A 27,737-nucleotide genomic window follows, 5' to 3' on the forward strand; every position below is an offset into this window, starting at 1 on the left:
AATGTTTCAGTGGAGCTGCTTCTGCCCACAGTGCAGCTTTTATGCATCAGATTGTTAAAATCTGGACTCTGACACGCCACCTACTATCTCATTCAGCTACATAAAATCATTTATATAATGGAATGTTAGAGCCAAGATTAGTAACTAAACTGAACTTTGAGCAGCAGAAAAAGTTACTGTCTTGTGTTTTTATTACACCCAATAAAAACTTGTGACCATCTCAATAAAACAAATGAGGACGAACTGTTTTTAATTTTCAAACAAATGTCTAGAGATGTTCTTGAAAATGTGACAAAAAGCAAAAGTAACCCTCTGAACCTAAAGCAGTTTTGGGGAGTTTTTTGCCCGTTATGTTTTTCCTCACTAAGTCCTGCACCTCTGTAGAAGAGGCACAACCACAACAACTTTTACCAATACTGGGGAAAGAAATGCTAAAGAGGCTATCTGACTCGACCTATTTACATTTTTACAACCTCTACAAACTTGTTTCACACTAATCTGCACAGCAGCACTAGAAAGACATTGCACCATGCTGAATTTATCCTAGTTCTGTGTATACGCAGCCTGCAGTTCACTCAAAAACCCAGTGAATGTTTTTACCACTTGACTGTTAGTCGCAGCCTTGTGTCATGGCTTCTCAATTAAATGGAGAAGGGCAGTTTTTTTCTGGGGTTTTTTTTTTTTTTTTTGTATTACTTGACGGAGCTGTACTTCCATGTGTTAATTTATTGACAGAAAGCAGAAACTTGAAAATCCGGCATTTTTTTTGTGTGTGTGTTTTTAATCATACCTTTAAACCCACCAGGGAGTTTTGGGATTTCTAAGAGCTGAATAAATACAAAGTAAACCCCAGCACCAGTCAGATAGTGAGTTGTAGGTCTGGTGTTGACTCAGGAAAAAAAAAATACGTAAATGTCAATTTTCACAAGATCAAATTCTCAAAAATAATTACTCTGCCAAGACGGTGGAGCCTCGGCAGAGTTATGTGACAATCGGCGTACATCTGTCTGTCTGTCCATCTGTTAGCAACGTTACTCAAAAACGCATTTGGATGAAATTTTCAGGAAGGTCAGAAATGACACAAGAACTAAGTGATTAGATTTTGGCAGTGATGCAGCTTATAGTTTGGATCCACAGATTTGTTAAAGATTTCTACATCATTGCGAGATAGCGGCACGGCATCACTGTAACCATGACAACAAGTGAACACTACGTCAGCTGCCTGCTGACGATCACATGATTGTGATCCTACTACAGATCCACCGCTGCAGACTTACCAGGACTTATCTGTCGGAAATGATGCAAGGAACAATTGATTAAATTGTGGGGGTGTTTCTGAGTCCCATCAGTTCCTGCCTCCCGCTACATATTTAGGTCACGTGATTTGATGTCCGTACATAACGTACACATGCATAACACGCCTGTGCTCAGTGCAAAGTCATTTTGTTTGTGGGTACATCTGTATTAAATTGCTGTGATTTCTGCTAAAATTATTTTGTAGATTTCAGCCGTCAGAAATGATAGAACAACAGAGCAGCCTTGGCAGAGTATTGCGCTCTCTGAGTGCTTTTCATGTTACATCTGTAAATGATTTAAGAATTCTTCAGCTGCAACTTTAGATGCCGGTTAATGAACAGCAGTTTGATTGGATTTGTAGCTTAGTTTTACATGAGTGAATGCATATATTTGACAGCAGAGCATTTCACGTGTTCTGCCATTCAGTGTTAAAGATTAACACTCACTGGAGGTTTGTTTGGGTCCACCTGTGGTTCGTCCCTCAAGTGTGCAGCCTCCAGGATGTGTTTCACTGCATCCATCCGGAATCCGTCCACACCCTTCTTCAGCCAGAAATGAATTATATCCTAAAATACCAATATAAACATCCCATAGTAAAAATACAGAGTGTTTAATGTGTAAAGAAATGTGTGACTAAAATAATTGATTGTTGTAGAAATGTTTTGCCATGAGTTTAAACATTACACACACAGGCACCATTTCCTTAAAACATATTAACTCATCTATGTTAATGTCTGATCAGTTCATAGCACAGCACAGATAAAAAAAATACACAGGATTTGGATAACTCAGCAAAATGGCACAGAGGAGAAGAAAAAACAACAAGATTTTAGTGAGTCACTGAAAAACAAATCCTTTCAGAAATCAGTCAGTAGGCGAGGTAATGTGTGCGCTCCTGTAATCTTACAATTATCTCTTGGAAGACATTCGGGTTCCTGAAGTTCAGGTCTGGCTGCTCCTTAAGGAACTGGTGCAGGTAGCATTGTCCTCTGACTTCATCGTAAGTCCATGACGAGTTCCCAAAAATGCTCACCTGAGTGAACGACAGAGAAACAATCCCATGTGATCAGTGTGTTTAACATTTGAGAATGTTATGCTGCTGTATGCTATAAAAGCTGTTTAGTGCAATGAGATTTAGTGGAAATGTGCCGTTTAGTACAAACACCAACCCAGTTATTCGGCTTTGGTCCATTTGGATCGCAGTCAACCCAGACATAGTAATCGTCGTAGTGAGGGTCTCTAATCCGACTCAGGTTGAACCAGCGGTGTCGGTCACTGGTGTGATTTGGAATGAAATCCATGATCAGCTTCAAACCTGGTGGAAACACGTTACTAGAAATCAGACCTGACAGCGCTCCCACCACCTTCTTCCACCTTTTTTACATAAGCAGGGACACTGAAAGTACAAACCTCTGTCGTGCATTGCAGCCAAGAGTTCTTCAAAGTCCTGCATGGTTCCAAACAGCGGATCGATGTCCCGGAAATCCTCCACGTCATAACCAAAGTCCTTCATGGGAGAGCGGTAGAAAGGACTGATCCACACTGACTTGATGTTCAGGTACTGAAAGTGATCCAGCTTCTCCATAATTCCTGCCAGACCAGAAATAAAAATGTATACTGAAATACACAGTCCTAAAAGTCAGCTCATAGACTAAGAAGAATAAAACAGTCATAAAAACAACAATGAATCCTACTAAAAAAACAACATGGGAACTCTGAAATCTCTCCAGAAATAATGAAGTGTTACATGCCATCATACTATGGGAGCACAGTCTTCCACTTTTAGGTTTTTTAATGCAGATTTTATATCATAGTGAAACAATCTGAAGAGGAATGGATGAACTTTTAACATTTTCTTGATTCTATTAGCTATTCATACAACACAGTAGCAGTTTATTCAGATTAAAAGTGTCTTTAAATGATGCTTTTAGCCATCTATACTTCAAGTTTCACATTTATAAAGTTCATTTTTATCGTTGAAGTCAACATAAACTTAGTAGCTTAATGAAGTATTGGGATGTTTTTTTTTCGTATCAACTTTTAAATAAAGTCTTTACTCAGTTAAAATAAAATTAATAATTTACTCGTCTTTTATTGATTTTTATTGAATAGTTGTAAAGACATGCACGGGTTGTAAAAGTCAGGTCGTAGTGTCTCGTACTTATATTGCTTTTCTATTTGGTGCTGCATTCATCCTCATGTTGTGCAATTTTGTTATCTGAGCGATATCTGGCACGAGAATTATATTCAGGGATGATAACGTTCTAGTTTATCTTATCTTACCTTATGTAAAAGTGTTGCAGTATTTAACAACAAATCATGATAGGAACAATCGCAATCAAGGTCGCAGATTTTAGGGACATAAAATTCAGGGTCTGGGCGTCTTCATTTTTGGCATCAATCTATGTCACCTGTATACATTGTTCATGTGTATTTGCACTAGTATGTTACTAAGTTTGTAGGGTTTTTTTTCTTTTCATTCTATTTTTTATTCTCATCATCTTACTTGTTCTACATTAGTATATTTGTCCCTATTTGTTTTATTTATGTTACTTATCTTTAATTTCTTTTTTTCTACTCAATTTCTTACTTCATTGTTGCTCTACATGCCTTTTTAATTGCCCCCTGGGAACAGAGAAAGTTTTCTGAATCTGAATGTCTTCATATTTGTAATGGAAAACAGAAAACTCATGAATAAACATTAAATTTAAGGACAAATGCAGATGTTGTACATACTGAGGGGGTCGTGTCCTCCTGCAGCCCCTCAGATCTACACCTCTGCTGACAATAATGTTTCCAACAACGTGTACAGTAGGGTGACCATATTTTGATTATTGAAAACCAATCGGCCCGGCAATGAGATACTGAAATGATACTCCGAGTTTACTCAAAGATGCTTTATAATTTCAATACATTTAAAGTATGTCTCCTCTGTATGGATAGAAGATTGTTATATTCCTAAATACTATCTATAGCCAAAGGCACAAATTAAAGATAGGCTTCTCAGAAGTTACTCAGCATGTTTTATTATGACAAGTTTAAAAAATAACGAATGAAATAATGATATAAATAATGTCTCTTCTGTATTAGAATAAATTAGTGCTGTCAAACGATTCAAATTTTTAATCAGATTAATGACAGGGTTGCTGTGGATTAATTTCGATTAATCATCACACATTCTTAATCTGTAGTAACCACATTTCATTTTGCATGAGCAAACAGAGTCAAGAAAGAAGGTATATATATATATGTATGTATATATATATATATATATATATATATATATATATATATATATATATATATATATATATATATATGTTCTGTCACTGCCAGAAAAAAATGTTAAAAAAACTTTAAAAAAATACATTTAAAAAAATGTTAAGTGAATTACTTAACTTTAAAAAATATAAAAATTAAAAAAGGTTCTGCCACTGCCAGATCAGCTGCCTATTTGGCACCATGCCCTATGGTAAGTCTCCTTGGACAAACTGCCCGAAATGCTTTGCCAGAGACATTTCAGGGATTTGGAGTCATTCTGTGCTGCAGATGGGTTAACTGCGTTAAAATCTGTATTCAGATTAATCATGATGATGGATTAATCCGCATCAACACGTTAATTTTGACAGCCCTAGGATAAATATATTAATAATCAATAACTAAAAAAAATACCTCTGCTATATTAGCAATCCAACTTTAACAAAAATAGCATAATTTTAGTGGCACAATGAAAACCAGGACATTTTCATGACTTTATAAAAAAAAAAAACAACCAGGACATGAGAACAGGACATGTCCTGGGAATACAGGACGTCTGGTCACCCTACTGTACAGAGTGTTTTGATGATAAATCTGATCTTTTATTAACTTCATTTGAGGCTCCATCTTACCTTTGAGGTCTCCCACCCCGTCTCCATCCGAGTCCTTGAAGGACCGGGGGTACACCTGGTACACCGGTGAGGCCTGCCACCAGCTCAGGCACCGCGGAGACAGCGCGATCACGGTGATGGTGACGGCCACCAGCGCCAGGGTGACGCACACCATCAGCCAGAACAGGACCTCCCGGGGCACTCGGTACCGGGCCTGGGACGAGTACAGCAGCAGCACCTCTTTGGGCATCCCGGCGTACGGTTTCATCTGATTATACTTCTCCTCCGGGTCCATCTTCACCCCCACGGACTCCTGCTTCTCCACGGACTCGGCTTCGCTGATGGTGTCCGACGCATCTCCGTCTGCGTCCCGGAAGCCCAGGTTCGTGACGCCCAGCTCCACGCTGTCCTTCCTCACACTCATTTCGCTGAGGCTGGTTAAAAGCTGGAAACAAACTGTGTTGGAGCAGCTCTTCCTCACAATGACGGAGAGTCCAGGAGCGCACCGTGAAGTAGAGTGACTGAGGGTCAGAGTACAGCAGGACAGACGCAGCAGTGCCACCTGTGGAATGTGGCAAACCTGGGGAAGGTGGTGAACATTTGCACTTCTTTTCTTGTTGCATTGTTGGCTGCAGACCATGTCTTTCCATGAGAATACTCGATTTAAAACAGTAACAGTGCAAGTTTCAGCTCCAAAACGCAGTTTGTGTAGAATGGACCCTTCACAGTCTTATGGATGAGGCTGATTAACCCTCCTGTTGTCTTCCTTTACAGACACCAAAAAATATTGTTTCCTTGTCTGAAAAAAATCCAAAAATTCAGCAGAAAAATTCCCCAAATTTCTGAAAATTTGCAAAACCTTCAGGAGGAAAATTCCAATAATTCCTTAATAGTTTCCCTTAAAAATTTTATTTAAAAAAATAAAATAAAAAATCCCCCAAATTTGGTAATGATTGTAAAAACGTTCAAAAAATGAGTAAAAATCTTCCAAATGTGAATGTTCTTAAAGAAAATATTAGAAGTTTTACTGATATATATATGGAATCACTTTAGATATTTTTAGGATTTTTTTGAAAGATTTTTACTCATTTTTTGAAAATTTTTACAATAATTTTCTTACCAAATTTTGGGGATTTTTTTTTTTTTAAATAAAACTTTTAAGGGAAACTTTTAAGGAATTATTGGAATTTTATTCCTGAACGTTTTGCAAATTTTCAGAAATTTGGGGATTTTTTTTGCTGAATTTTTTTCAGACAAGGAAACAGTATTTTTGGTGCCCGTAAATGAGGACAACAGGAGGGTTAAAGAATAAAACACATGCTGCATTATAATTTTGTTCACTGTATATAGATCTAATCCAATTTTCCACAATAGATCCAGTGGTTCTATAAGCTTATAATTCATATTGTAAGAGGAGAAACGAAGCACTGCTGTGTCTATCAGAAATGTTATCACAATTTTTCTAATTCTTCTGCCTCTGTTATGCTTTTATTGGGGAATGCACATGCTCTTCATCCCCCCCAAAATCTACACCTGGCATCCAGACTTGTCTATGAAAAACCATGAACAAAACAACTACAGTTACCAAACTGAGTTAAGAATATTTAACATCATAAAGCACAGTAAGTCCAATGCTCCAGATCTGCGGAGTAAATATAAAGTCCCTCCACAGAGCAGAGTGAAACATCTGGAAATAAAACACTAGATATATTAATATAGGACAGTGGCACGTGGAATCAATTCAAAGACCTGCAGAACTTGTATATAAAATGACAACAACAATATGGATCTCTAACCCAGTTTCCCTGTGGAGAAGAAACAAGAATTATGGAAGCTAAATGTACTGTAATGAATATTATTTGTGCTATACTTCCAAATAAAAATTAAATGTGTTTACAACCTCTGAGTTGTGGCTACAGAAGACGCCCAGCTGTGCTCAAACATTTTGCATAATATATAGAAAACAGCATACAGTAAACCGGCTGTTTTCTTTCCTGAGCCACATGGTGACTTATTCTGGTACAAAAGGTCCTCTTTACTCTCTCTGGAGCAGAACGGCATGTAGCTTAACTTTGTTGCACAGGACATTGATTACAAAGTCGCTAAATTAAATACTTCTCTGTTGTGTTGCACTGAGCAGTGAACGCTTCCAAAGAGACAAAGCTGACATTTCAAGGTAGCGCTGAAAGGAAGCATAGTGGTGTAAACTTAAATCCATCTTTTATTGATGTTTATATCTACGGGATCATCTGTAAACATCACAACAGCATACCAGGGAATTAGAAGGTGCAGGCAGGAATATTTCCCTTCCCCTCTATCAGTCCTGTTGAAGGTGAAGATTAGCTCATTCTGTCCTCAAAATACAGCATTTTAATAAGAGCTGAAATAAATAAAAAACAATCTGGGATGTATCTTTGCCATCACACACATTAGTTTTAACAGACTGCATAGAGGGGAGTTTTCCGGTTCATTTTCATTCAAAAAAAACAAAAACAAAACAGGCACTCCAGGAATGTCATATCTGATGCTGTGCTGCCAAATTCTCCCTTCTGGCGCCTTCAACGTTCCATCGACCCAGCCATCCCACAATAACTGACAGGTTCACCAGACAATATGCTTTGTAAAATTCTCTTTACTTAACATATCTGCAAATCATAGCAACAAGTCAGGGTCAAATCATTCAGGCATCACCAAACCTCCAAAGTCTCCTCTGTGTGAAGTGAAATCTTCCTGCGCGAGTTCTGATATTATATTCCACAACCAGAATAATGGTCAAGTATGTATACTTTTGTCAAAACAAAGGAAGCCGAGAGAGCTTGTTTTGTCATTAAATGACTGAGGAGAGAGTGTGACGCTGCAGTGCTGCTCGTATTCAGTCCATGCAGTGGAATCAGTGTGAATAATGAATAATTACATTCAGAAAAATAAACATCCCTCCGTCTCGCCCTTAATTCCTCTCTGAGCCCAGTGTCTGTTGTAGCTTAAACATAAACCTAAACTGAAGACTGTGTTCAGTGCGGTGAAACCTTAAACAACGTTAAAAAGGTAGAGGATACCACATATAAAATCCACGATGGGAATGATTTAGGAACAGCATCAAATCAGACAGGGAAAAATATGTCATTTTGAGGTTAATTCAAGCAAAATAAGGATCCTAATGTGTTCTACTTCTCTCCAAGTTGTTCTTCTGTCACTCTTCCTCTTTAACGTTGCGTTTCCACCACGCCGAACACATCGTCCCCACCCGCCCAGTGCATCTCACACACAAAATACACTCCTCCCTCCCTCAATCACAAAACATGCACCGCTATAGATCCCACCCCTCCCGCTCCCTCCACCACAAAAACAAAGAAAAAGCAATCATCGCATTAAAACAACTCCAAAAAGAACTACACATTCAAGTACCTATCCGTCATATGGCACCAAGAGCAAGTGTACCACAAGAACATTAACCAGCCAGCCAACTCTGTCAGGCCTATTCTCTTTCAATACTGCCACTTCAGGCAAAAAGCACGATGAAGTTGCCATTGAATGAATGAAAAAGTGTATATTACAGGTTTGTATATATTTAAAGCGTATTTTAAATCATCTAAAGAATAGAATACACTCTCAAAGTGTGTGTATCCACATATTTGTTTCAAAATGACTGAAAAATCTGTGGGTTTTTTTAGTGCTCGGCGAAATTAAACAGATTCCGGGTTAATCCAAAGAGTCACACAGGGGCTTTTTTTCTCAGCACCTTTTGAGGCAAAGTCCATGAAGGTAACCGTGGAAACATATCAGCATTTTCATTAACAGTGTGAACCAAACCCCACGTGTAGATCTGTATTCTCCTCCATCCACAGATTCCCTCCTTTACTTCATACAGTGAAACACCAAAATAAAAAAACTTCTCTCCCAATATGCTGTACAAGGTGTGTGTTGTGCTCCCCTTGTTTTATCCGTGTGGAACAGGACCACAGCAATAACACTCAGATAAGCCATATAAACCAAAAAAACATTTAAAAAATCGTTTTAAAAAGGTAAATGACAAAATTTTTTCAATCAAAACAAAAAGAGGCTTTTTTTCCCCACACGGGATATTGGAAAGATAGAAAAGGCGAGTTGTAGTGTGAGCAGGACCGAGTGTGGATGTGTTGAAAGAAGAAAGTGAGGTTGGAATTCCTTCACCTTAAACCCTGTCTTTGGAACGCTGCTGTGTGGGAACACAGACCACATGCACAGTAGGCCACAACGATTCCTATGCTGCGAATTTAGATGAAACAAACAAATCAAAATATATATCTTTGTGTTTATATATATCTATATATGAATTTAATACATAATCATTTCTATCTTTCTATATCTTTAACAACAGCAGGATCAAAAGCTTATGATTCTGGCGACGTCTGCTGATGCAGGCGACCGCCGAGTCCCTTCTGTCGCATGAAGAGACGGAGGAGGCGAAGATGAGGAGAGAGACGGAAGGGAAGAGTGACGAATCGTCTGTTTGACAGCGTCCTTTAGGAGACGAGAGGAGAGGAAGTGAGCAGAGACGTGCAAAGAGGAGTCGCCATGAGTTCAACCTGTGTGCAGCCGCCAGCCCACGTCCTGTTTTAGTTCAATACGGAGAAGCTGAACTGAAATTTGTTGCCAAACGGACTCTCAGAAATGCTCCTCAGAGGTCTTTGATTGGTGAGTTTTGAAGCTGGGGGCAGTGACGCCCCTGAACCAGGACTGGACAGCGTAGCTTAGCGGGGATCGCAGGTCAATTAGCTCCCAGAGAAGTTCACACTTCAAAAAAAACTAATAATGCCACAAAACCACTTCAGTCTATTCAGTCTTACAAACACCTGCGAGTGGCTGGTTTTTGGTAATGGTCGGCTGGCTGTCGGGTTGAGGTCCTCTCTTCTCTCTCAGGTCTGAGCAAGGCACCAAAAGAGCCCCAAAGAATCCAGAGCAGGGCTGCTCTCACATCTCTGTCAATCCACAACAAAAACAACCACCTCAAAGAAAGTAAGAAAGCAAAGGGCCAAGAGAAACTGTGCTTGTGTGCCTCTCCTCTGATACTCTAGATGTCCTGCTTTTGGAACGTGAATGCAGTTTTTGTTCAATAAAAACAACCAACACAATTTGTCTTGCAGTCCTCCATGTTTTACAAACCAATATTTCTGCTTCCATTAATCTCTCAGTGTGGGAAAAAAATGAAAAATAAAAATAAATCCCAGAGGAAATTAAAAGGTGACTATGGGTGTGATCTCGTGTGGAAATAGTGGTCCTGTTGTTTTGGATCAGGCAGTTGTGCTGGACAGCTACCAGTGGCACTCCAAATCCGCTCCAGTCTGCGAGAGGGAAGTGGAGAGAGGGAGGGAAGAGGAGAGTAGAACAGGGTGGAAGAAGGAAAACAGAAATAGAGGGGAGAAAAAAAAGTGCCCACTGTTATCAACACATAACTTTAAAGTCACATTCAGTGCTTTAGCCCCTCAGCCTGGACTTCAAGGACAGTTTTCCTATGATCAACACAACATAAATAACAAAATAAAGCAATTACAACAACAATGGAAGCCAGGGCACACTTTAAACCTCAGAATATAGCTTCCTTTCTGGAACAATACGCCGACATACCAACTCCAAGGCCTTTCGTCTCATTGCAGGGGGTGACACAGAAACGGAGGCTGGAATATGTTTGCGTGCAGTTGTTGAGAGTGAGACAGCGATGCATGCGTGTTTGTGTGTTTTGAGAGAGAGAGAGGGAGGGACGGACAGGACCAGAAACACCTCATCACACCTGGACAGTCACGTTTGCACACAGACATCCATCCGACCGTCACAAGCACACGAACACGCCTTAAACTCTAAATGGAGCTCCACATGCCGGAGAGTGGACCAGAGCAGGGAGTAGAGACTGATGGAGGTGTGACAGGGGGAGTATGTGGAGCAGGTCACCACTTACATGCCTGGAAGAATGTAAGTGTGTGTGTGTGTGTGTGTGTGTGTGTGTGTGTGTGTGTGTGTGTGTGTGTGTGTGTGGATGAGGGGTTGGAAGAAAAGGGTGGGTGGGGTGTAACAGTTATATATGTCATCACTTACCAAATGAAACAGGAGGGCTGCGTTAATCAGAGGGTGAACACACAGTTAGACAAGTCGATACATCCCTTATCAATGTGTGTGTGAGTGTAGTGTAGCTGAGGACTGCAGCACAAACCGATAAAACTTCAGCTGTGAAGAATGAAATCTGTGCTGCTCTGACATGATATCTGCTTTTTGTTTTAAAGAAGGCAAAGTTCCTGTTTAAGCTACAGCAGCCATCAGTCATTATTTTGGGTCAATATATAATTGAGGGACCGTTGAAGTCCATGGGATATATCTTGCATACATTTTTATTAAAAGTAAAAAAAAACTATAGTTTTTTTAGGTTCATTATGATCATGTCTTTGCAAATTCTGTAATTATTTATTATGGAAACAATCACTTACTAATAAAAAATGACTGGATAGCACTAAAATGTCAATAACCATCCGAATTTAATAACAACCACCTTCTAATCAGCTAAACAACAATAAAATGAGCTGATTCAAAAATAGTTTTGACTGTGTTCTTTTTACTAAGTTGAGATAATCATAACAGATATTTCTTTTTGGCAATATATCAAATTTTACATGGAAAATAACAAACTGTATCTGTGTCCGATAAATCACTGTTCACTAAGTTCCCCATTACAAAAACACCTCTCTAGGAAGTGAGTTAATTCCAGATCACATGACCTGCTCCACATGATGTCAGTTCCTCCTGAAGAAAAGACTGGTGAGACTCCAAGGCTTTCTGAGTTGTTTAATATAAAGTAATCAACAGGTTTACTCCAATATCTTTATAAATAACTTTCAATTTCAATTTTACTCAATTGTGTATATAATATTGAGAAGAATCTTTCTATAAAACACCATGTGGTGTTTGGTTATAGGCGGCCATGTTGATTTTAGGAATGATAACAGCAAAAATGTCAACTATGTTCCAAAAAGTCCCGCAATTGACCTTTTTAAAGGTTTTTGCATAAAATATATCAACAGATGTTTGTAGTTTTTCACTCCTGTTGTATCTAAATCATATCTTACCACCTAATCGTGCTCTCAGTTTTGGTCTGCTTGGATGGACTGTATTTCTGATTGGGTCAAAACAAAATAAGACGATGGTTGTTTTTTGTTTCGTCAACAAATTTGAGCAATTATTGTTGATACTAATGTGGCAAATTATGTTGCCAGTTCACAAAGGAATAAAATATGTTATGTAGATGTAAGTCATTCTATCTTTCGTCTTCACTCGCAATGAACGATTTGGGAAAATACCTAACTGTGATTTTTCTGCTACGGGGATTTGACTTGCGCAGCCTGTTTAAAGGGCTTAAAACAACTGATGCTTATGTAGGCCAGCTCTAGTGAATAAGTGCACATAAAACCTCTGAACTTTTCAGAAAGGTGGTGTTACAGTCGCTCCATTTAGATGGGGTGGGAAACCAAGACAATGCATAAACTTGGTGCAGATGGGACAAATTTATCTTTCTAGCATGTACTTAACACCATTAAAGTGTCTATTTTAGCCTTTTTATTGTTCTTAAACCTAACCAAGGAATTTTGGTGCATCAATCTAACCAAATTCCAACTGGAAACTACAACAACAAAAGCACAAATTTTATATTAAGTCAGTTACAATTAAAAACAACAGTCCCACACTGAATTGAACTCTTGTTTTCTGAGTGAAAGTCTTGTCACTGACTTGTGCCACCATCACACCACATCTCATATGCAAACACTCATCAGTCCCTCCAGGAATTCACCATGTTGCGATTGCATCAATAAATGCAAATTCAATCAATCTCCTTGAATTCTGCGCAATCTTGCAATTTTATCCAATCACCGCAACTTTTCCACAATTTTGGCCAGCCTCCCGTGAGTTCCACCAATCACAGCAGTCCCCAGCATCTACTCCCCAGCAGTAGTTCATCATCGAATTCACTTCATTGTTGATGGTTTGAAGATGCAGACATGTCCGATTTAATGTCTCTCATTTAACAACAAAAATTACTGCTAAATACTTTGCAAAACAATTCCCTGATGTTCTTCACGAAAACTGAGATAAACTGTTTTGCACCCGTGCGATATTGTGGTGGAAAACAAACGAAAACCATCGACTGACAAACACTTTTTTACCGTCAAACATGTCAGGAAAATGGCTGGAAGGAGCAGACCACAGACCAGACTAATCACCATGACGGAAGCTGTTGCATCCACATCTGTTGGAGCTCTGAAAGAATGAACTTTTTAAGCCACTGACAGATATGTCCAAATATGATTCATTCAATAGTAAATGATCATTTAGTGCCTTAAATCTACCAACCACTTCATGTTAAACCAGTATCTGGCTGCTGCTAGTTTCCCACCATGGTGTGCCAGCTGGTGAAAATGGGTTGAAGCGTGTTAAAGAATTAGTTTAGGAAGAAATATTGTCAATTGAAATGTTGAAACATGTTCAAAAAGCTGAAAAAATGCAACTTTTTAACAACTGTCACCATCTCCTGCAATTTCATTGCAACAAATACGCTGAAAACATTGCAACTTACATTGCAATTTTTTTTTAGAATTCAGGAACTTTTGGCCGCAACAATCTGGAAAAACGCCAACGAAATCCTGGAGGGACTGAATATTGTCATTCAGGTCAAGTCAACCTTAAGTTCAGTAAACACCTGGGTCAGGCCCACTGCATAATGTCTATCCTGTATTTCAGCTATTGAGATTTACTAATTGCATTGTTTGAAATCATGATTTTGGCTGGAAATTTAATCTATTCAGCCCTAGTTTTTCTTCTGGGTTTTAATAGTGTAGCATGAGCTCAGATGCTCAGAATTATGCCAGTAAAAAGTCATGTTTCCAGTGCAATATTTGGATAGATACACTAAACACTGTTATGACATGCAGCCTACATTTTTTCCTCTTTCCTTTTAATCTTAACATTCATGGCTTAGCATTACAATCCATAAAATCACATTAAAATTCTACACAGTGATTTAAAGAAAGGCAATATCCTTCTTATGTGTGTGTGAATGTGTGCATGTACACATGTGCGTAAAGCAAACAACCACTGTAACTCCATGTCCTTACAGACAAACCAAGACAACACTAAACAGGCGAACAACAGCCTTAGCACAAGCTACCAAACGAGAGACACGCAAACTGATCCCTTTTCAGAGTCAGGCACGACCACGACTTTTTAAATCTCACACTCACTCACACACACACACACACACACACACACAAGAACACACACACACACAAGAACACAGCAGACAGATCAGCTGATAAGCAGGTGGACACAGCTTTACAACGACACTGCAATGCTCATGATTCTAAAGGCTGAAATAGTGGCATCTCAGTGACATTCCTCCACAGACATCCTATCAAATCACATACACACACTCACATTTGCATTGTAAACACCCATCCGCTGCAACAGAAGAAAGTCAGAGGAGCACACGGGTAGATTTGACTCCATTATGTCAGAGGGCATTTCTGTAAAACTTGCTGGCAGGTTGAGATCTCTGCAGAAGCCCAGAGTGTTTTTCTACATTTGTGGACAACACTGCATCCATAGATACAACTTGCTGCAGTACGTTTCATACATAAGAGTAGGTGTACATTTGGGGCAGGATACTACAAAAAACATATATATCATTTTATATGTATACTTGACTGTTATTAGCAACAAATACAGCTGCATATACACAAATAAATGCACTGCAGACAATCAGAAGCTGCACATATGTGGGTCTCTGGAACACAGTCAGCAAAGACAAACACTGCAGCAATAGTTTGAAAAGTATTTGGAGACATCTTTATGCCTTATTTGGAATGAAAATTGGCAAAAAACAGACTACAGCCACTGCCTCCTATGAAGCAAAGTTAAACCTTTCAGCCACTTTTCACACGACACAAAACAGATTTTCAGTGAAATATTCATTTTTACCATGTGTTGCTGGTCTTTGGCTTTGCTTGTTTTTATTCATTGTTGTATATTTGCTACTGCAGTATGTGTGCTTGCATGGTCATATCTGAAAATTTCCAAAATTATTAATAAAACATATTGGCAGTACACAGCTAGAGGATGCAGAGCCACATCTGACTTTGAGCAGGAAAAGCATGTCTGTATTTTTATAGACCACAGTGTCATAATCAAAAACAGGAACACGGTTGAAATTGTAGCATAACTTCAGAGTCTTTAGAGGTAGCTTTTTGTTAGGAAAGAGAAAACACAGAGAAAGGGAGGCAAACAAATCAGAAATCTTTGAATGTGCCTGACTTGAGAGTTTTCCCAGCAAGTAAATTAGCAAATAGTGCTTTCGAGTGCAAGTTCTCAGTTCCAGCAGAAATACTTTTGACAAAGCTGCGTCGTCATGCATACAAAACCCATTATGAGGGCTGACAGGAAGGTGTGCATCATGCACCGTGCACAGAAGACACAGCTGTTTAACATAATGGAAAGGTGTGGTGGGCTCAAACCCATCCCTGAGGTTAATAATTTAATGCCTCATCTGTTATGGTTTTGAGTGTGCAAATAAATACAATGCAGACAAATCACCAGCTCGGTCCACCAGATGGGATGAATTGATGTAAGAGTTAGAGATTTCCAGAGTCCACTGAAACTCATACGTGAAGCATAAACTTAACAAATAAGACAGCTGAAATACAAAATGTGTTGTGTGGACTCAAGACTTTGGCATAAGATTTGTGTGTCTGTGTGTGTGTGTGTGTGTGTGTGTGTGTGTGTGTGTGTGTGTGTGTGCATGTTGTAGAAATGGGTGCAGACTATTCATTACATATGCTGATACTTACTCCATCTTCCTCCCTGTGTGGGTTCAGACGGTTGTATACTGCTTCGATAACGCTGCGTCTGCAAGATGCATGCAAAAATTTAATTTATATCATCTACCGTAGCTAAAAAGGTGGGAAAACATGTGCAATAAGGGGTAAATGACAAATAAATACATTTAAAAAAGCATACACCTTGCTGCAAAGTGAGAAAAGCATTTCCTTCTCATGGGCAGGCAGTCAAAATGGCATACAAACATAATTATCTGGGCTGAACACAAAAGATAACCAGTGTTTTCTTAACATTATGAGTGAATTGTAACACTGGCTCAGTTCTGGTCTGTTGATGACTTTTTGAAGCCAGTGATGAAACAACATTGTTAAATATTAACAATGCTCTTTCATCACATTCATACTTTCATTCCAGACATTTAGGTCTCAAGAATGACTCCTGCACTCAAATACACCATCAAATAAAAGATGTCCCTTGAAGATGGTGGTCCTTACTTGCTGGCGAGACCACCCCCTGGTGGCAGAGTGGGCATGCCGCTGTCGGTGGACAGGTTCCTCATCACCGTTACCAGGTCTGGAAAGCCCTCCTCCCCTGGCCTTGAAAGCATCTCTAAAACACCAGACACGTTGTTACACAAGTCAGTATTAAGCTTTAACAGAGCCGACGATGGCCAAGAACATCTGCACAAAGACAGGAGAGGAGGAGCAGAACGGAGGACAGAGACCAAAAATGTGACAAATGGGGAGAAAGGAAGTGGAGATGGAAACCATACATGTGAGTTTGTAGTAATGAGTGTGTGAGGGAGAGAGATGGTGGGAGAAAGAGGCCTACGAGTGAGTTGAGAGTGGCACAAGGCCAGGCCAATGTTCAGCCAGAGCATTCCTCTGCCTCTATCCTCATCTCTTTCTCTATTCCCTCTATTTTCTGTCTTCTAGTATTAGACAGCACCTTACGCCAAATATCTACTCAGCCTTACCTGAACAAGCTTTTGAACCTCTGAACTGCAATTCATTGTTCCCTGAAAACTGAAATGATTTTAATCCACTCAGCCTTTCAGCCAATTTGAATTTGCACAATTATAGTTCTTGTTCACCTCTTTGTGAATCTTACAAAAGACATTACAACCTATTTTCTCATTAGTTGAATACACACAAAACTGGTGCCAGATTGGTTAAAGTATGACGAAAGCAAATTTTAATTTTATCTGTTTTTCCTGTTTGACTAATATCTAAAAGAGCTTATCAGCTGTGGTTCTACATTAACCAACAGTAGCCAGTGATCAACACTGACTAGAGAGGCTGCTCTGTGTACATTAGAGGGTCTCATACATAGAGAGGGGAAAAATGAGATGAAATTAGAACGAGAAGGGCAGAAAGAACAGGAAGGGGGCGAGAAATCCATCCAAACAAGAATGTTTGAGCGAGGAGGGGCAGGGAGATGCATTTAGGGAGGGAAAAAGAGGAGAGCAGCGAAGGGGGAATAGAGAGGGGAGATGCTCGCTGAAATGGAAAAGGAGGTCATGATGGTGTCATTCTTCTGCTGTGAGCCGGCGCTAACTTGGCTGGAGGTTAGACAATAGAGAGTGGCAAGGTCAGTCAGTCGAGAAAATAAACGTACAGATATGATACACAGTTTCAGTTCAAATAAGATCCTGTGTCTCCAAGAAAAATCTGTACAAGACCAAAGATGAAGACCTATATCTACCTTAAACAAAGGTTGTGACAGGCATAGATGTGGCTTATTCTTGAAATGTATTGAGATTATAAATAATGCAAATCCACAGCTATTACCAAAGCTGTTAGAAGAATCAGTTTTTAAAGTACATTTTTTCAAGAATCTATCTATGTGAAGTCACACAAAGAATGTAAATACTTCAGTTTTGTTTTGGTTTTTTTTGGTGGAATTGTTGAACATTCCTTTACAGTTTGCTCTAATAGTAAACACTGGCTCTTTTTCTCCTCATTCATTCATCCATCCATCCATCCATCCATCCATCCATTCTCACCTTCCACTCTAGACTCCAGATATTGGTTGAGCTCTGCTTCTTTCCTCACAGCTTCCTCTGACACTTTGGGAGCGTTGGGTAAACACACTAACACAACACTCATGTTATCCCGACTCCCCTAAGATGGAAGGGAGGAGAAAATAAAGAAAGAGAGGGTAAGAGAAGACATCATTGTGCATTGCTGAAAGAAACAGTGAGGATGATTTCCTTTAAGAAAAATAATTCAGATGCCATATTTTCCATCTGAACACTTGTCACTGTGTGAATCTATTGTAATCTTCTGAAATCAAGCATATTCCAGCTGCTGTGGAGGATGAAGGAGGAAATCTGCAGCATTTATATCCATTTTTCAAGCCTACAAAAGATGAGAGTTTATACTGGAAAAATAAAAGTCTGCACTTGCATTGTTAGCATTTTTTATTTTGTCCTTTTCTAAAACTACCCAAACAATTAATCTATCTCCTCCTTTCGTATCCTCCTTTCTTGCTCATGCAAATTGACCTCATCACACAGCTTCCGTTGTAGTAGGGAATCCAAATGGTGTTCTTGTTGACTAAACAATTTAAAAAAGTAATTTGTAGCATTCATGGTTTCTTCCACACATTTCAGTCACTAGAAGTCCTCAGAAAACAGTGGATATCACACAAAACAAACAAAAACACACAAAATTCAAGTTAAAAACAGAACTGTACATACCTTGTGCAGGCAGGTGTCCACCACTTCATTGCAGACTCTCTCAAGGTCATCGCACACCTCAAGCCTAGATTTCACAAACTCGCACAACTCCTCATTGGACATGACATCCCAGATACCATCACATGCCAGAATCACAAACTGATCCTGCTCCGGTGCCCGAACCATCGCAGACACCTCTGGTTCAGGGCTAACTAGCTGCTCCGTGGGGCCCTTGCCATCCACGCACTTGTAATCGTAGTCCCCCAAGGCCCTCGATACGGCCAGCGACCCGTTCACCCTCTGAATCATCACGGAGCCACCTGCGTTCTGGATGCGCTCTCTCTCGCGTGGGTTGCAGGGCTTGTGGTCAAGAGTGGAGAAGCACACGTGTGAATTGCGGTACAGAACAGCTCGGGAATCGCCACAGTTAATGAAAAAGAAATGCTCGGGTGACAGGAGAATGCCCACTGCTGTAGAGCCACTACGCTCCACGCCGTTACGGAGGTCAGAGAAGCTGCGCATGTGCTCATCAATCCTCAGGAAGCCTGTCCGGATCCCAGCTTTCACAGCCTCCACAGTAGGAGGAACCGGCGTTGGAGGGTCACTGGCAGAGCCGCCTGATCCACCCTGGGAACCCTGCGCACCTCCGGCCCCTAAGCTGGCAGTGATTATGTGTTCCAGAAGATGCTTAGAGCAGTAGTTGGCAACCCGAGAGCCAGCATGACCATCGTACACGGCAAAAAAGGACCAGTCAGTCATACCGGGAGCTGGAAGTCCCAACACAGCTGTGTGAGCATCCTCCATCTCCACCCGCCACCCTTGCATGGAGCTGAGCCCGTAGCGCAGGCCGTTGCCCTCACCATGTGAGTTGTGCTTCTCCGTTTTGGGCTTGTCCAGGAACGCACCCATGGCTCTGCCCTAGAGACGCCCACTGCTACCTGTACAAGAGGAAAAAAAGACACCAACAAAAGACAACAAAAAGGAAATTCAGACACTGAATTTGGATTTAATAGATAATCAGGTCTGTGTAATGTTGACACAGAAAAATACAGTTTAAAGTGTTCATCCAGATGGCCCAGTTTGGCAGATTTCAGGACAGGTGCAATTTAATAAATAGAAACTTCTATTTCAAGTAATGCAAAGAACTGATCACCATCTGCAAACTTATTTCCATTTCTATTCCAAATTGCATTGCGTGACAATTGGCTTTTCTCTCAATGAACATTTTAACACAAGTGAAGCTAGTGTTACTAAATATGACTTTATTCAGTTTAAATGTATTGGCACCACAGCTCACATACTGTACCTGTTGAATTATTTTTACACATAAACTGAACACCAACTTAAGACTTGCCGATCTAACTATGAGTGTGTTCACACAGAAGAGGGGGAGTTTGTGGCAAAGAGCCATATCACACCAGCTATTACTGGTGGGAGAAGAAACTTACATAAAATTTAAGTCTTTATCTGCATGGATATTATAGACTGTGAGGGTGGACAAATAGCGGTCTCTTGCTTGTTTCTATGTTCATACTTTCAAACTCACATCACTTCAGTTTCTTGTTCCGTTTTGCCATCTTTGGAGACTATTACATATATATGTTCATGTTGATGTGTGTGGACTGAAAGCTTAGACTCCGCTGACAATAGATCGATGAAAAACTAATAGGTTTTCATAAGGTAGCAAAGTAAACTATTCATCCATCATCATCTATACACCACTTGATCTTCATTAAGGCCGTGGGGGGGGCTGGAGTCTATCCCAGCTGAGTTAGGACGAAGGCAGGGGACACCTTGGACAGGTCAAAGTAAACTAAAACATGAAAAAAACTTTACAAAACAATTCAATAATCGGGAACACCTTTTGTATATACAGTGCATCTGAAATATTATCTATAAATCCATACACTGTACCTGAACCATATTCTACCTACTTAGCTATGTGGTCAATAAAAGTAAACTGAACTGAAATAAGGCCTTCAGAAGTTATTTTAAAAAGCACTTAAAGTGATCAGATTTCATTTTCATTTCACTGAATCAGATTATGAACATAAATTAGGCTTCTGCTCAGAACTACTGTTGTGATGCCTTTTCAGCCAACAAAAATAGATTGCAGATCTCAAATGAATCGTTGATGGTGTGAAAATATGAACCCTGCAAATATCCCACAGATTTTTAAGACCTGAGTATTACTCTTACTGTTCATTAATAGAAATAAAATAAATAAAAGGAATAATTCAACCAACCACTGATCATTGCTCATCATATCCAGAAACAGAGCAGCCACTTTGGTTTATGCATAAAGAGACAGAGGAGGAAGCCTAAAAGCTTCTTTGGCCCGCCAGAACTGGCTACTGAAAGCATTAACAAACTCCACAGAGTGGTAGAGGATGTGTTATCTATCAATAACTGCATCTGCATTAGCAAAATGAGCAGCAGCATCAGGTTGCTTGATAAGAGAGAGAACTTCTATGTCCAGTCTATGTGAATCGGTTACGTAATGTGAGAACATGAACTTATACAACCCTATTGATTGTGACACAACTTAATGGCTACAAAAATTGCTCTTATAAACTGTGCATTATATCTGAAAAATATCAATAAATGCTACTTACAAACACACATGCATTGCAGACATACTCAAGGAACCAGTCTGTTAATGCACAAGTGTAGAGAGCTTTAGGGTAATATTTTTTTAAAAGTCAAATGCTCAGTTTCTCATTGTCATATTCAAGTCAAAGCTAAAAACACAGTTTAAATTTCATGAAAAAAATAACACAAATGAATGCTGGAGGAAGGGGAGTCAATCAGTGAGTCATCACCATTTACATATGAAGTGTTTAAGCATCTTTTGTAATCACTTGTCTCACTCCTCTCAGATAGAGCAGATAAACTTCAGTCCTAACAAACCGCTGTCTAACAATGCCCACATGACAACTTGCACTTCATCAACACTTCTTGAGTGTAACCAGAAATGTAATCAGACCATCGCAGGTAAGTGCATTATCCTGCACTGGGAGCATTGTAAAGCAACCTGTAAACACCAGCAGGGCTTTAACGGATGCTGTGTGACAGTAGCGGAGATTTAAGGCTGTTCCTGTTGTGTTGCTGCTGTCGACATGCGCAATTTATGCCTTGAAAGTTTCTAATCATTATATATATAAAAATGTAATTCAAACACGACAGACTTGAGAGAAGCAGACTAGAAAAGAAATTACTTTCATTAAAATTATTCAAAGAAAATGTATTTCAATTCAGCCACCAGCATTACATGTGAAAAACACAAGTTTATGCCTCAATTAATGTTTTAAGCCCTCATATGGAACTTATAGGACACATGATTTGTGATATCAAAACTAATAAAGAAGTCGATGCTGGTCCAATAGGCAACTTACACAAGTGTGATGTGGAAACAGGAAGCTGGCATTGCACATACACTGAGGCCAGATGCTCAGTAGCATTTAGACTTTTGAAATTTAAAAAAAAATGTGCATATTCATGAATTGTGAATTTTACAATGAAGTCAGTGGCATATAATTTCTAAGCAGGCAATTAAACCATCTTAAAATTTAAAAATCATATCGGATATAAATTATTCAGAGTATTCGGAACATGTCTAGGGAGATTTTCAAGATATCAGTGACAATTTACCCATTTATGTATTTACTCTGCCATTGTAGCACAAAGTCAGTGCTACAGAATGACACACATTCAGCATGGTGGTTTACTTTTAGAGGAGAGTAGGCAATCAGTATCAGAGTGGTTTGTGTGCCTTCCAGTCTCCCAAGTCAGATGAGATGCAACAGGTGTGTAGCCGACAAACACACACAAGCAAACAGGCACACTTGGTCACTGATCAGACATCAAAGGCCAGCCAAAGCATCACTAGTCCAAAGCACTTGAATTATTACCTTGACAACAGATGCATTCACACATAACAGCCAACTTACCGCCAAGTAGATATCAAAGCCATTTGCACAATCACCAAAACAAATCATTTGCTCTTTCACCTGTGCAACAACTGCAAACAAGCGCCCTGTTATTTCAGGACTCATGAAAATACATCAACACACAGTTTAAATATGCATCATAAGCTATCTGTGTGACATAAAAAAATAAAAACTAGCATACAAGACCTAAAAAGCACTGAAAACTCCATGGAGTGATGTCACCCACAGTCTTATGTCTCCATGGTTACACAGCTTGGAGTGGCAGCTGAGTGGTTGTCATAGCAACAGAAGCAGTAGATGGTAGTGGTTGCAGCATGTGACAAGAGGACTGCACAACCATGACACTGTGTGTGTGTGTCTGTTTGTGGACATTCATGTGGCCATAAAAAGTGCCGATGCAATTTTAGAGTTAAGTCTCAACAAAAGTAGCAAAAGTCACCTTTTTCTGATTTAGTCACATCACACAATTCTTTTTGTTCAGTCTGTTAGAAAGTCAGAGTTGAAAGCTGGCTAACAGACGGGATCAGGAAAACACCACTCTCAGACTTCAGACAAGCAGGGTAGCTTTAACAAGCTAACTCAATTTAACAGTCGGCCGCTGATGGGATCCACATAGGGCCAGATTAGCTCGTCAAACACAGACTACAGACTGCACACAACAGTAAAACTACCACTAACATAAAAGCTCTCTTTCCTGCTTCTGGTTTGGTGACATTAAAGGTCAAGAGTATGTGATGTAGTGGCCTATGTACCCTTCAAATGTCTCATCACCTTACAGATATGCCGGGTTTTAGTGGGAAATTAACATGTGGCAGAAAGTAACAACGCACTGAGTCACTGGCCAAATGAGCCATAAACTAACACAAAAGGATTAGAACACAATTAATCAATGTGATCACTGGTGAACTGGTTCATAGGAAATGCAGCGCGTTGGTCATGTAACCTGTTCGTGGAAGTTAAGCTTATCATTACTTTAATGATTAGTGGCCATCAAAATACAAATAGCCAGAATTGGATAATGAGTAATCTGAGAACTGTCCTGTTTCATCCTGTAAGTTATAAATAAAACTACCAACTTATTTCGGTAGCACAAACAACATTATAAGCAGTGGCAAAGTCAAGGTCACCAACCATCGCCTAATAGGATAAAAGGAGTGACTTGAGTGTTGTCCAAATACTATTTTTCTGATGTGACATTCTGTACGGTTTAAAGCTTCATCAAAACCCATGTCAGCATCAGGTATCGATCAATGCTGTGCGCAAGGACTTGACACAGTCACACCCAATATATAGCAAGGTAAGATTACCTCTTGATAGCTGAACAGTTAAACGGAGTAACAGAAATGTCAGCAGTTTGGAAAAAGCTGGTAAAGCTGGCTGCAAACTATATTGTTTGTCAGGAGCAGTAATGAAAAACAGCTATTTTAATACAAGCAATTCAATGGCACGTCTGAAGAACCAACACAGTGCAGCATTTATCAAGTATGGTAATGCCAGTCAGGGGAGCAGCAACTTTGCAACAAACACTGGAGAAGTGAGAGAAAACGTAAAGAGACACCCTACACGTCTGGACCAAGTATACTGCTCTTGATAACCAGCCATTGTCAATTGTAGATATTCCAGGACTTCATCATCTCCTCTGCATACTGGAGCAGGACAAGTCTGACATTCTCAGTCATCACCACCTCACAGAAACAATACTATCTAAAGCTGCAAAACTTCACTTCGATATTTAAATAAAAGTCAGTCCAGCATGTCTCCTCATTTTTAATGTACACCGAATTGATATGGATTTTACTCCACTGAAGGTTGTTCAACATAAAGAGTAGTTTTGGGGTTTGCACAACAACAAATATATCATATGTACTTGTACTGGTACGTGGCCCAGCAAAAAACTGCTTTGGTTCATCCCTAATACTGTCCACTAGAAAGATATTCCTACATGGTTAGCATTAGTGAGTAAGTGAACAGTTTTGGACACAGTCCAAGTAGAAGGCCCTTCGGTCAATGGTGACCTTACACAGGAGGAGACCGGCATGCATTTTAGAGTAAAGTGTAGCAACTGCCCAGAGTCCTACATGTTTTTTCCCCCACATTTGTCGCAAAGCTAAAAGCAAATGCAGCTCATATATCAGTTCATGTATCAGCTGTACTGTACATATTATACTTTAAGTCAACATTTTGACTTTGTTGCTTTTTGCAGTTTACATCTCTGGTTAAAAAAGTCAATACTGATAATATGGGTAAATGTTACAATAATCAATTTGTACTAATGCGCTTATATTGCCTCAGAGGAATGGGATCATCTTTCTGCTGATAAAGTACCCATTAGCCACATCCACATTTGATGCAGTAAAAAAATTAAACAAGGTACCAAGATCAGCTGGTGTAACACAGTGTCCTCAGTTATTATTAAGATTATAACTAAAGTGGAATCAATTTTTTTCCCACAATGAGACTCTTTGACGTTTTGCAAATCAGAGAGGTGGAACAAACAGATCTCCCTCTTGGATGACTCATCTTTGAAGTCACATCAGAAGCCGGCAATTTTCTGGAACAAGTGCTCTTTGAACAGATAGCTTGCAGTGCAGTGGCGTCAGGGATGATGGGGCTGTTCCTTGACCAGACTGGAGTCTATCAGACTACGGCCAAAAAGGAGGAAGGTAAATGTGTCATACTATACTGAACCATAAGCGGTTTCATGTATACTTGTGTATATCTGCTCTCCCAATCCAGAAACCTGTCAGCTTTCAATTTGACTCCCAGGCCTCCAAAGCTGAAAAACGATAAGCTGTAGTGGAGAGTAATTACCATGAACTAAATTGTTTAAAAGCAATCTCAATTCCTGTGGGGCATACTGCAAAAGCACATGAAAGGGGTTTGCATAATACCACAAGCCAATCCGAAAAATTAAAAACAGTTTTATCAGAAAATTTATCTGCAAATCACTTTCGTCTTTTTCTGTTCAGGCGCATACGCACAGTTCACCCATCTCATCCTCATGGCACAAATTTATCTGCCAGTCATTCCAAGCTTGCCAGATAACACTGCATCTGGGCAAACATCTGTGTGTGAAGTGATTCAGTCAGGAGACACAACAAAAAATGGTATAGATAAATGCCTTTGGACAAGCCCATAGACTCACAGCAGTCATAAGCTAAAACAGCATGGCTAGTGCAGGATTTCACATCAAGGTGCCAACACAAACATGCCACTGATGATGCTGCCATTTCTGGAACACACTGTCACACAAACACACTGCCAGATACATAGCTGCATACTCTCCAACAACCCAATAAAACTACCCACAACACAGCAATAAAACAAGCTAACTCCTGCACTGGTGTCTCATAGGCACATAATGAAAATACAAATTATGAAGCAACTTTTGCTGTAGATCTGCTGTTGTCTACACTAAATGTAAATAGTGGTAAATAAAATCTCCAATTACTCCATAGAGGTTCAGGTTAGCATTAAAATGTTGTTTTCTTGTCACTTTATGGTAAAAGTTCATTCTAAATGTTAAACAACACGAGTCACACCTGTTGCAAAAATTCATTAAGAAGTTAGAAAACTAATTAAAAAGCAATCACTGTGAGTCGAATGTCGTGATACACACCATTATTGACAATAATGAAATAATCATAAACCATGACAAAAAAAACTGATAAAAATACAATTACAGTGAGAGGTGGGAATATCATACAGGACAGATTTGTATTATTTGACCAAACGTTGCACATGTACCTGAATTTGTAGGCTAGTTTAACCGTTATTTCAGCCAGGTAATATCTAGCAAACTAATGTTGAGAATGTATTATTTAAAAAATGCCAAGTAAAACACAACCTAACCACAACTAACGTCAAATCCTTCAACAAACTGAGAAGCAGACGTGTTAATAACTAGCTCCATATGGGCAGGACTTAATATAGTGTAACAATCACACTCACAAATACTGAAAAATAACTATACTTGTGGTTTTGAGCCATAAATAACGTTAGGTACGAGACAGTTTGTCCCCAACTGCAACTGAGGCCACTTCTATTGCTAGCTAACGAGCTAGCGAAGTTCACAGTGGCCAAAGTGTTGTCTAACATAAAACGTTAGCGGCGGAATATTCGGTGTGGAAATATTGCTAGCGAGAGGCGTTACTTACTTCGTAGGAAAGGAACTATCTCAGTCAGTCCTTCTTCTTGTGCTCACGGCAGGTATATTAAAGTAGCCAGGCTTGTTGTGATAGGCTTAGCCCTCGTTAATGTTAGCCACTTTCGCTTCTCGGCCCCTGCTACTCAGCTAGCTCTGATGAAGCTAACCAGCATTTCACACGATCAGTTCTCCTTTCAGCATATCCCTGCATCGAAATAAGGCTTTTATATACATGTTTGGCACTGTACACCTGGGCAGCACCAAATAAATAACCCCTGCATAGGCTTTCGACTGAGAGGCAAAACGCTCGATTCGGCAGGATTTATCTATGATATGAACAGCTAGCTAATTTTGGCTAAAGCTAAATGTATGAGGCAGATGACGTTGTTTTTCAGCATCCCGTTCTGAGGGCGGGACATACGATCGCTCTCTGCCGTGATTGGATAAAAGCAGATCCGAAGGTGAGACACGATTAGTCAAATCAGAGGTCAGTCAGGCCTCTCCTTTTACACATCACGGGCAATAAAAATCGAGTTTGTTTTTATTAGCTGCTGGTGAGAGTGTGTATGTGAACTTCTAAACTCTCTATGTTCACTGCCACTTCACATATACTGTAAGTTATACATATAGTACTTTTACAGCACATATTTAACATGTCTTCGCAGGGAAAGCACAGGAGTAAATAGTAAACTGTAGCTTGATGATGCAATTAATGTGTAGGTGTTTAAAAAAATAAAATAAAAGGACAATAATCGGTTTCACGTGCACATTTAAAGAGACTGTTTAAAAACACTGAAAGCAGGAAAAATTGTAAATTCTAAATACCTATATGGGTGTTGATGCAACTGGGGTGAGGATTAAATGAGAAAAAAAATAAAAAGAGGAGAGTAAATATTGAAAAGCAATATAGAGACCATTACTCCATTATAATCTATTATGTTTTGGAC

The 27,737-nt window shown here is 39.5% G+C and overlaps 2 protein-coding genes across 3 annotated transcripts in view; both read right to left on the bottom strand.

The window, feature by feature from the left end:
- The window catches only part of slc3a1 (solute carrier family 3 member 1), a 10,602-nt gene extending 4,782 nt beyond the window's left edge, over nt 1-5,820 (bottom strand). The window contains exons 1-5 of the mRNA XM_023278505.3: nt 5,187-5,820; nt 2,707-2,886; nt 2,466-2,611; nt 2,204-2,329; nt 1,743-1,862 (exon numbers count right to left, since the gene is read on the bottom strand). Of these exons, the coding sequence (XP_023134273.2) occupies nt 1,743-1,862; nt 2,204-2,329; nt 2,466-2,611; nt 2,707-2,886; nt 5,187-5,805 (1,191 nt within the window). The 5' untranslated portion in view covers nt 5,806-5,820. The remainder of the gene's footprint in view (nt 1-1,742; nt 1,863-2,203; nt 2,330-2,465; nt 2,612-2,706; nt 2,887-5,186) is intronic.
- Nucleotides 5,821-7,368: 1,548 nt separating this feature from the next.
- Nucleotides 7,369-27,164, bottom strand: ppm1ba (protein phosphatase, Mg2+/Mn2+ dependent, 1Ba). 2 transcript variants are annotated; one of them, XM_035952035.2, is made up of 7 exons: nt 26,801-27,164; nt 18,715-19,631; nt 18,019-18,136; nt 16,508-16,622; nt 16,025-16,082; nt 11,235-11,251; nt 7,369-10,486 (listed from the first exon to the last, which is right to left on the bottom strand). In XM_035952035.2, coding segments are annotated over exons 2-7 (1,197 nt in total). In that variant the 5' UTR covers nt 19,603-19,631; nt 26,801-27,164; the 3' UTR covers nt 7,369-10,485. The 2 variants fall into 2 exon arrangements, with proteins under 2 accessions (XP_035807928.1, XP_023134244.1); XM_023278476.3 differs by lacking the exon at nt 11,235-11,251.
- Nucleotides 27,165-27,737: the final 573 nt, after the last annotated feature.

This window comes from Amphiprion ocellaris, chromosome 16, assembly GCF_022539595.1.
Source record: "Amphiprion ocellaris isolate individual 3 ecotype Okinawa chromosome 16, ASM2253959v1, whole genome shotgun sequence".
Classification (NCBI taxonomy): Eukaryota; Metazoa; Chordata; class Actinopteri; family Pomacentridae; genus Amphiprion; species Amphiprion ocellaris.